At 40.9% G+C, this 10,465-nt stretch overlaps 1 protein-coding gene across 2 annotated transcripts in view; it reads right to left on the bottom strand.

Moving 5' to 3' along the window:
* pik3cd (phosphatidylinositol-4,5-bisphosphate 3-kinase, catalytic subunit delta) overlaps positions 1-10,119 on the bottom strand; it is a 25,206-nt gene extending 15,087 nt beyond the window's left edge. The window contains exons 1-7 of one of the 2 annotated variants that reach the window (XM_016663675.1): positions 9,895-10,119; positions 8,893-9,067; positions 8,026-8,254; positions 6,567-6,799; positions 6,068-6,244; positions 2,332-2,487; positions 127-213 (exon numbers count right to left, since the gene is read on the bottom strand). In XM_016663675.1, the coding sequence (XP_016519161.1) occupies positions 127-213; positions 2,332-2,487; positions 6,068-6,244; positions 6,567-6,799; positions 8,026-8,254; positions 8,893-9,033 (1,023 nt within the window). In that variant the 5' untranslated portion in view covers positions 9,034-9,067; positions 9,895-10,119. Of the gene's footprint in view, positions 1-126; positions 217-2,331; positions 2,488-6,067; positions 6,245-6,566; positions 6,800-8,025; positions 8,255-8,892; positions 9,068-9,894 lie in introns of both variants that reach the window. The other variant, XM_007577328.2, reaches the window with a different exon arrangement.
* Between the last annotated feature and the right edge of the window lie 346 nt (positions 10,120-10,465).

The raw sequence follows: 10,465 nt of genomic DNA, 5'->3' as shown, positions 1-10,465 counted from the left end.
CTCTTCTGTCATTTGCATGTCAACCTGACAGTTCCTACAACTGAAGTTGAGATATTGGTAAACAAGCGAATGCCACATTTCATTGAGCAGCAAAGTGAGAGAAAACCTCCACGAAACCACACTGACCTTCATTCCCTCGTCTGCATTGACTTTGCTCCCGTGAACGAGGTGAATGTAGAAGGGCTCATTTATGGACCAGAGGGAGGAGGTGTTCTGCTGCAGGAGAGAGAGAAAGGAGGAAAAAGAGGAGGAAAGATTATTCTCTCCCTCTCTCTTTTTTTTTTTTTTCCTTTTTACCTAAAAAATAAATTTGCATTCTCTGCCTTAAGTGTAATCTAAGTGGTGAAGCTCTTGGCGCAGTTTCCTGTTTGGCAACACGTTCAAAGTGCACAACAAACTTACTCTTTCAAAAGTATGCAAACAAAACGCCACTGCAGCTTTAAGCTGTCAAAAAAAAGAAGAGAGAACAAAAGGCTCTCTACAAACAGTAGCCTAAGTTAATTTCTTCTGGTTTGAATAACAGTTGGATTCCTTTATATTTAATTACAGCAAGTGAAAGTAAGCTATCTACGTCATTTGCTAAGGTGAAAGACTTCTAAAACTGTGTTGCATGTACCTCTGGATGGCTTTAGAGACGGTGATTTGAGTGCAAGACTAAAACTCACATTGGACTTGAATTACAAAAATAAAAACCTTCAGACTTGACCTAGACTCGTGTCCTGAAGACGTGAGACTTGACTCTGACTCCTAGTTTAAGATTCAAATATTATTTACATGTATAAAGAAAAAAAAAGGAAGGAACTAAGTCAGCTATAGATCCCTCTGATAGGTGGTGCACAGCGGCATATGTTTTACTCTGAAAGAAGGCGCTTGATTATTAGTCAGTGGCTAGGCCTGTCACGATAAGAAATTTTGCAGGATGCTAAATTGTTCCAGAAGTTATCGCGATAAGCGATAATGTTGTTGTTTTGAGACCATTTGTGAGTAATAAAAAGTTAATGGCAAAAATAATAATGCAAGAACACATTCTCAAAGGTCAGTAAACTTTAAATTATAACACAAAATAAAGAGACAAAACAGCAAGTAAAATGAATTTTGTAAACAAAATTATTCCTCCTAAAAATGGCTAGTTGAGACCGAAGCACCAAACTGAAGGCTTTTATCATCCAGTTTTTGGTAGAAACAGAGAGAGAAAAAAAGAGGTAAACGATAAATCATACCAATAGAAATTATTGAGTTTGTTTGAACTTATCATGCGATTAATTGATCTGTTGATTATTGTGACAGGCCTATCAGTGGCATTTGTGAATTATGGGAAGGTAACGGCTCATAACAGTCATAATGACGACCACATGAGTGGTTCTCCAAAGGAGTGACTTTGGATGATTTCATAACAAAATACACTTAAACGTAACGTCCTACCTTATCTCCTTTCTGTCTGACATCGTCAAACTAAAAACACTTCCAGTTCATTCAGATGTTCAAAACTTATTTAATTTCCACACAGGAACTCAAAATTTGACTCTAAAGAGGGAATATATATATATTCCATATTACATTTGATAAAATGTTCAATATAATATGAAGAAGACTTCAGCAGATTAAAGTCAATGATAAATTGACAAAGCACGGCTGTTAATAAGTATTCAAAATTGAAAGATAATTAATGTTAATTATCACAGTGTAATAATTAGAGTCCTTAAACTATGATGAAAGTAGGGTTAAAGAATTGATGACTCTGACTTTGGACAAAAAAAACTTAATCAGAAAAAAATGGCTTCTGAACATCTCTGATACAAAAACACAAGCCAACACATTTCTCTGCTTTTTCCACTTTCACACCCGTTTCCTAAATGAATCAGTTCAGTGTGCGCAACAGACTTACTGAGACATGTTGACAGAAATCAAACAGCCTAAACTGTTTACTGCAACTGTCACTAAGAATTACGTGCAAGGCAGCCATGTTGGATTTTGGGGCAAGGTTGGTGCAAAACCTTGAAAGGATTACGACGTGCTGTTCATTCCTACCAAGTTCAAACAACCTCCGAGTAGCCTTTTAATCAGTGAATAAAATTGTTAAAATGTTGGCATTTTTTATCTGTTCCTTAAATTTTAGTGAAAGTAAACATCCATTTTTATTCAATAACTTAAAACAAGCTTGGAAAGTCTAAGCCCTGCTCAACCTGTGGATATCTTTGTATTTATTGAGACAGCTCCGTCTGATCCGTGTCATTTTGCACTGCAGTTGTAAGCATGCTAAAGTTCACAGGCTGGTGGAGGATTAACTGGAAACAGAGAGCGCTGCTGGGTTAATGGGCGACGACTCCTTACCTTCTTCAGGGGCAGAGGAGGCGGTCTGGACAGGGAGCGGGTCTTGTACATCTGGCTGCACACTCTGCCCTGATCCTCCTGGTATTTGCTGATGGTGGAGTGGTGCACCATGGTAAGCTGGGGGTTCTGACCATTCCTCATACAGAAGAAAATGTACTGGGGAGAAAACAAAAGAGGACTTTTTTTTATTTTCTCTTTTTGTTTACCGGTAGAGCAATCAGTCAGCTCAGCAGCCACAGATATCTCCCAGCGTCCTGATGGCACTGGTTAAACTCCTGAAGGCTGTTCATTTGCTGTAAGTTAATGCAGTGAAAATCTCATTATGTCTGGATGGAAGCAGTTCCTCTCTGCAGCACTGCCGGACAGATATGAGTCACTCCATCAGGTAGCCGGGGTTTCAAAATCAACAGGGGAGCCTCCTGCCACCAAAAGTCTCGACTCAACCCGCCTCTGATGCGACAGCCGCCCCGGCTTTACGTCGGACGACCAGCACGGGTCCAGACTAACGTACAGACGTGTGAATAAACACGCTTTCAGCTGCTGCAGTTTTTCCTTAAGCCCAAACTGCAGACCTGAAATGAAACCAACTGATTATGAAGATTTTCACTTCTTGTCACAACTGTCCGCATAAGTGTGTTATATGTTATTTTACTTTTTTTAAGCCACACAGCTTAAAATTAGCTACAAACGTGTACATTTGCTTTGAATTCCTGTAGAAGAAGGACATAAATGATGGGAGGTTACTGGCAGCTCTGCAAGACATTTCTTCATGGAAAGAGAGAGAGAGAGAGCCTGTTGGAGGAATTACTGTGACATCTGTGCTAAGTGCCTCTCTGCAGCAGGTCCAGAAGGCTCGAGAGCGTAGGAACAAATGCAGCAAACTATAAAAATATCTGATTCGGTCTGAATGAAACCACATTTTGGGAAACGTTGCTTCAGAAAGATAAAACTCAACAATATTTGAGCCCAGAACAAAACTGATTTCTTCATTTGGACACCTGGCAGCCGTGTGAAGAATACTGGCAGTAACTTTCACCGTTACATGAAAGTGAGAAAAATTTATCTTTAAAATATCTATACTATTTTGGATATTTATTTACATACCATACAGCATTCATAGTTTAACAAACACTTAATTTTTCAACACATTTCTGCAGAGCAGAAATGTTTTGTTCCCGTCACTTTAAGGGACCCCTTCACCAAAAAGCAGTCCGCTCTAATTGACCTGTGGATTTATCGATAAAAGGTTTATTGAAAAAAGAATAAATAGCAAACAAACAAAAGAATCTTCTATTTATTTGTTGTCAGAAAAGCCATCATACACCAAAATTAAAGACTAAAGGAAACTAAAGATTAGCCAGAAGTTGAAATTAATAAATTCTCTGTTCATTGCTTAACGATACATTTTCCCCCTAATTATTGAATATCTTCTAAATAAAAAAGCAGATCCAGGTTATAAACCATAAATTGACTACATGGACTCTGATGCACTTTTTTAAGTTCAATAAAATAAGGTAAAGGTCAAGAACACGTGTAAAATTTTCCAGGATGATAAATTGTCCCAGAAGTTATCGCGATAAACGATAATATTGTTGCTTTGAGACCATTTTCAAGGAATATATAATGGTAATGGCATAATAATGCAAGAACACCTTCTCAAAGATCGATAAACTTTAAATTCTAATGAAGATTTAACTCTGGAACTGGAAGACATTTTAAATATCCACAATAAATAATCAAAACAACAAATAAAATGATTTATGAAGTCTCTGTAAACAACCCTTCAAAAAAAGAGGCTAGTTGAACCCAAAGCACCAGACTGGAGACTTTTGACATCCAGTTTTTGGTAGAAAGAGAGAAAGAAACGAGAAAAATGGAAAATTACTGAGTTTGTTCTAACTTACCATGCGATTAAATTTACTGCTTATTGTGGCAGGCCTGGTGCCTTCTCCAATGAGCCGCTGACATGTGGGCGCAGATTGAAGCTGATATTAGTCTCACAACTTTCTGATCACCCTTCAAGGACACCCTGTGAATTATCCTGAAATTCTCAGGATAATTTTGAATACTTTTTTTTCCCCAAAGTATTCAAAACTCCTAGCTCTAACTTGCAGCATGTTTTTGCTCATTTTTGTTTTTTTCAGTCCCCAGGAAAAAAAAAAAAAAGATAAAATCAGTTGCAATGCACAAAAACAAATCTACAAGCCGACACAGGGAGTTGGGTTTTCTGAAATGCTTGGGATTACAAGAAAGCAGGAAAAAACAAACCCCATGATGGAAAACACCACCTGTTGTCTGTGCTTGGCAGGTCAGGTGTGTATTATATGGCATCAGTTTTGGACACTGAATAGTATCACATAAAATTTGGAGAATATTTTCCAGTTAAGGAGAGGGAGCTGCAGGAGCTGCAGCAGCAGTGGAGTGGGAGGTGTTTCATCCTCATTCAGCTATCCGACTGCAGCACCATTTAGAAATCAACACGGTATTGCAGCGTTGATAAAAATCGCCTCTCTCTTACTGGTAAATTCTCAAGTGAAAGCTGATTAATGGAAAACGATAGCTGAAAAATCTAAAAATAGCTCCTTAAGATAATGTAGTTCCTTGCAAAAATGATAGCGGAAAGCTTTGAGAAGTTGAAACGAAGCTTCAGCCAAGCTGAGCAAACGTCAGAGGATGGTCTTTAAGTATTAAAAGCATTGTTAAGAAACATAACCTGGGGTTTTGTGACATGAAACAGAAAAGGACGAGATCGGGGAGACAGACGACGTAATGTTTGGTCCAGGTGATAAAAAGCGTGAACAGTTATGACTGCTAAGGCTTAAAACTGGAGACAAACCAATCGAGGTGTGTTTTCTTGGTCAATACCAATTATAGGTTTTATTTTGAGGACTGACCTATTAAATCAGATCTTTTTTTCTAAGGATTATAAAACAGAAAAGAGAAAAAAATGTGCAGCAGCTTTTACCAGAAGCATTAGTTTCTGGTAAAAGCAGAAAATATATTTGATTTAGCAGAAAATCAAAATATGGAGTATCAAGTATTTATCAACAACAGTATTTATTTTGTTTAATTTTAAATGAAACAGCTCAATATAGCAGTACATGCTGTTAATTTGTGTGTTTATAGATTAAAAACAGTGAGTGTTTTTAGTTTTCTATACATTTAATGAACAGAAAACAGAAAGTGGCAATGAGAAAAAAATAAATAAATAAAAAGTCCAATTCCCACCGGTGGCCGATCGATCGGTGCATCTCCACTCAAGCCCTCATGTTATATAAACACAAACTGAAACACAAAGTAAAAATGACTTATCAGCGTGCAGTCGTACGTCTGACTGCGCGCTCAAGGTCGAGGCCGACATCTCTTTACAGAGCTGGAACATTTTGAAAACAAAGTGGTGTTTTGATTCAGTTTAGATTTCTTTCTGCGAAAGCCTTGGTGCAAAAAAACCCCAAACAAACAAAAAAAACTTTGTTAAGTTCAGTCTGAAAAAAATAAATAAATAAAATTGATTCACGTGTGAGATAAAAATCCACATTTTCAGACTAAACTAAAGCCATCGTGTTTTACTCTCGTCTCTGGAAAGCTTAAAGGGACCGATCATGACATCAGCACTTTTGCAACTTTCAATTCGTCATAAACTACGCGTCTATGTAGATTCATATGTGAATGTGTTGGGTTTGGATGCAGTTTTAGCTCGACACTGAATGTAAGCAACATTGGTGTTTTTCCTCACCTTGAACTGGCACAGCGGGTGTTGCCCGTAGATGAACTCCCATCTCCCGTTGACCTGCAGGGTGTAGTCCTCGGGTTCCTGTCGAACCGAGCGGAAGACGGTGGCCTTCTTTTTCAGAGCGCTCTTCATCAGAGCCACAGGCAGATCCTGGGAGTCCTGCTGCAGCATGAAGCTTTCCTGCAAGAGTCAAACGTAAAAAAAAAAAGAAAAAAAAAAAAGACAAATTTTAGGTGGCAACTTTAAAGTAACTAGCCGTCGAGCTTGTTTTTTTTTTTTTTGAGAGATGTTTAGAAGGCTGGATTGATGCAGTAGGTGGGGGATTTCCAAATTTTCTTAATGCTGCTTAAAAAAAAAAAAAAAAAAAAGAAATCAACCCCCACATTAAATCTACTCAAGTCGGAACCGATGTTTTTCCAATCAAAGCGACAGCGCTCTTTGTGAGACCAACAAGCGTTTGCCAAGTTGACTCATAACCCAGTAAAACAGCAGGACGACTCACATCGCTCGACTCAAACTTGATGTTGACGAAGAGCTTTTTGCCGTGCTTTGATTTGGAGCTCCCGCCGGTCGCCGGGGAGCTGCACGGCTCAAGCTCGCACGGGAAGCTGTACTCCATCCACCGTTGCCACGGCAAATTCTGCCGCTCCAGAGACTTCTCCTCGCAAAACGTCCGCATCTTGGTCCGGAACTCGTCCACCTCGTGATTCTTCTGGGCTTCGAACTCGTGCAGACCTGGCGTTTTGCAAAGGAAAACGCTTTAGACGTGCGACGTCGCAAACACAACAACAAATCTCTCTGGCGGAAATCAAGCTTTGCTTTTTCGCAAAAGTGATGAAAAAAATAAACAATGGAAAAGACCCTGCTTGAGGGAGATGCATGAATGATCACTTTTTTTCCCCCCCATTTTTATTAATTCATTAGATTGTTTTCTGTGTTGTGAATTTGCAGCTGTTGAGTCCTTTCCCTTTTTTTATATATCTTATCAAGAGCAACTAATGCTAAATTCCTGCTTTATGCAAGAAATTTGTTAATTTTCTTTGGGGGGAAAAAAGCTGAACAAATTCTGCTAACCACTGCTTTAGCTTATTCATACATGTCTGATAAAGCACTTTCTGAGGTTCTTATTTCCCCTATTTGACAAAGTAACAAGCAGAAGAGAACGATAATTTTGTTTTTCTTCCCAAATGCATCTTATGTGTGCAACATCCAAGGCTATAAAGGGACAGATGAACAATAAAAGGAACATGATCACATACAGAGATTGTAGAGAACTTTCTGTGCCACCATGTTAACGTGATTCAAACATTCAGAAGAGATAATAAATAGACAAGATCTGCAACTTTTGAAGCAGCCATATTGGATACTGCTCTGCAACTTTCCAGAGATGCAAATCTTTCAGTGTCTAGCAGTTCGATTACAGTTTTCATGGTCACTTCGGAAATTATTTTTGATTCAGAAGCCTTTATTTTTTTTTTTTTTACATTTATTTAAAGAAATTCTCTACTGTGCCACACAGTATCAAATCCCATCAGTTTATATTTGAACAAAAATAGATTTGCGCATAAAATTCTGTGAGCGTTAGCTAAGCTTAGCTGGCTTTTTCTTAAATAAAAGAAAAATGTTAAAAACAATTAAGCGGACTAAAAATCGATTTTCGAGCATTTTTGAATCCATTCAGAATTCCCAGGACTAGGAATTGCGACTCTCTACAGGTTCTCTACGACCTTCGGCGTTCCCACTCAGACTTCAGAGGATTTTCTTGCTCCTTTTCAAACCGGAAACTCAGAAAATCTGACTTCCAGGTTGCAAAGAAAATGCACCATTGTATTAAATGACTGGAGTTTTCCAGTTCAGGTAATACATTGACCTCTCATAACCTCAGAGCAGGTCGTGCCAGTGGCAAAGTGGCTCCAAAAGAACCATGGCGGCCTGTGGGAGACGGACGCAGCTCAGCTCACCTTTGCCGATGAGCAGGCTGATCTGGGCGTTGGTGAGCTTCTCGCTGCGGTCCCCCTCCCTCGCCACCAGCCTCAAAACACACATGAAAGGCCGCACGTCGCTGATCCTCCTCGACTCTTCCTCCAGCTCCTCCCGCTCTGCCGTCTGGTTGATGCAGGTGAAGACGTACAGGTCTGGATCACCCAGTCCAAAGAACAGGGGCTCGCGACTGGCGTTTTTCCAAACCATCTGACAAACGTGGAAATAAAACACAAACAAAACTCAAACAAAACTCAGAGCTCTCTGTTGCAGAAACCAGTACAGAAACACTTGGGGAAATCTGCTGATCACATCCGAGAGCTATTCCAATAAAATAACTCTGGATGACCGGGAAGGGATTTCGTCTTTAAATAATCTTCCCCGAGGCCTCAGAGAGAGAATCATTACCCAACGCGGCTGAATGAAGCAGCATGAAGTGGCAGAACTGTTGGCACTCTCACACTTCGCAGCAGATCTGGCCGTGTTCGCTCTGGGAAGCATTTCTGCAGCTCCCTCTCGAATCGCTGGATGAGAACCAGCGAGCGCTGCTAGAGCCGCGGCTTATTCATTTATTTTTTATTAGTTTAATGTTTGAACCACATCTTAAGCCAGCCAATTACTTTAAACGGACGCATTGTGAGTGACAACAAGCAGCTATAGTTGCTTCTGTGCGGTCATGTGAGCCACAGAGCATATCTGCAGTCAATCGATTAAAGCCCACTAACGATACAGGGGAATCTTATGATCCATGAACAATGTGGGATATAACAAAGCAAAAAAAAAAAAAAGAAAAACAGAAAACACAAATATTAAACCAAGAGAAGGTGAACCGAGGTGAGGAGACGTACTTTCTTGATGTTTCTGATGGTGTCGTTTCGAGACACGGGGAATTTCAGGAAGATCCCGGTGGGCAGCAGGAAGTCCATGTAGATCTCCCGGTCTCCGTCCTGCTCCCACTCCTCCTGCGTCCCATACTTCCCCGGGGGCATGGTGATGGCCTCTCATTTACTGTCAGCTCCCCTGCTGCTGGCCGGAAAACACAAGCCAGTCAGAGGAAGTGGCGGCCAAGTTCAACATGATAGGGCCACGATTAACATATGAGCACTAAGCAAAACCGTCCCAGCTCATCTGATAGAGGAGGAGGGGGGGACGGGGGATGTGTAGTTCAAGTGTAAAGCCAATGAATGACATGGAATATGACAGCAAAGTGGGTCTCTCTGCTTATTCTCATCAGCTTTCTTCCACAGTAACAGATTTCTGGTGACTATCATACATTTTTCTGTGCATGCTGCTCTCAACTGGATGCCACTGGCCTTGATTGTTTTATGGGGTTTTTTTTGGTTATTTTTTAAATAACTGCCTTTCCACAGACAGAAATACTCAAAGGACAAATAAAGTCAGGACAAGCAACACGTAAACTTCAGTTCAACTGAGCTAAACCATAAAGTGCAGACAGTTTTGAAAGCTGCTTCTGCTTCCCACAAACCCCCACAGAGCACAGTTTGACGGTTTGCCTTGAACTCAAACTACCATGTTTGATTTTACTAAGAGGAAACGTGCGCCGAGAGCCGCTCTCTGTCTCTCTCCCTCTGTCTCCGCAGAACAGAGCTGGCTTACAACAGAAACGCGTCTCACTTCAATCTATGATTCGGTATTAGAATATTTACTGCGCTGCTGCTGGGAAACATTCAATAAAAAAACGCGAAAGAGGGGGTTGAAAGAAAGAGAGAGAGAGAGAGAGAGAGAGAGAGAGAGAGAGAGAAAAAGCCGATATTGAAACGTTCAGCAACTCGGGTCTAGTTGACGTGATGGCGAAAAGCTTTGCCAACCTGTTGGCGCACATTACTTGCCTGTCAGCGCCACAGCCCGGTCATCTCCTCATGGTCTCACCGCGGCGAACATGGAAGCTGGAGCATCCCGACGAATCTGCCCGCTGCTCGGAAATCCACCTGCTCGGGCCGGGCTGTGGGCGTCCTGCGCGGCTCCAGCAGCTCCTGCGAGGCGGCGGCGGCGGCGGTAAAGTGTCTCCCTGCCTCGACGCGACGCGCTGTCATTCATGCGGTGACGCTGTTGCGCTGCTGTGCTGCAGAAACGCCTCCACCTCCTCGTCCTCCTCCTCCTCCTCCTCCTCTTCCTCCTCAGAGGTTACGCTGTAAGATAAGCTCCGTTAGTTTAGCATCAGTAAACATGTAGTTAAAGGAAGCTGTAGAACCTGTTTTTTTTTTCTGAAGCTGATTAAAATACAAGGGACTTCTCTAGAAAGTTTTGTGAACGAGGGCACAACAAATTAGAATGACTAACACTCACATTTTAGTAATTATATTTGATTTGTTATGAAGAAACCTAAAATGTGGGTCCGATTTTTTATTTTTTAAGATCTTAATCTTCCTTTGGGTTCCTGTCACACACTGGAGCGCTGAG

The sequence above is a fragment of the Poecilia formosa genome, unplaced genomic scaffold, assembly GCF_000485575.1.
Source record: "Poecilia formosa unplaced genomic scaffold, Poecilia_formosa-5.1.2 Scaffold437, whole genome shotgun sequence".
NCBI lineage: Eukaryota > Metazoa > Chordata > Actinopteri > Cyprinodontiformes > Poeciliidae > Poecilia > Poecilia formosa.
This window is presented reverse-complemented; position numbering and strand designations above follow the sequence as displayed.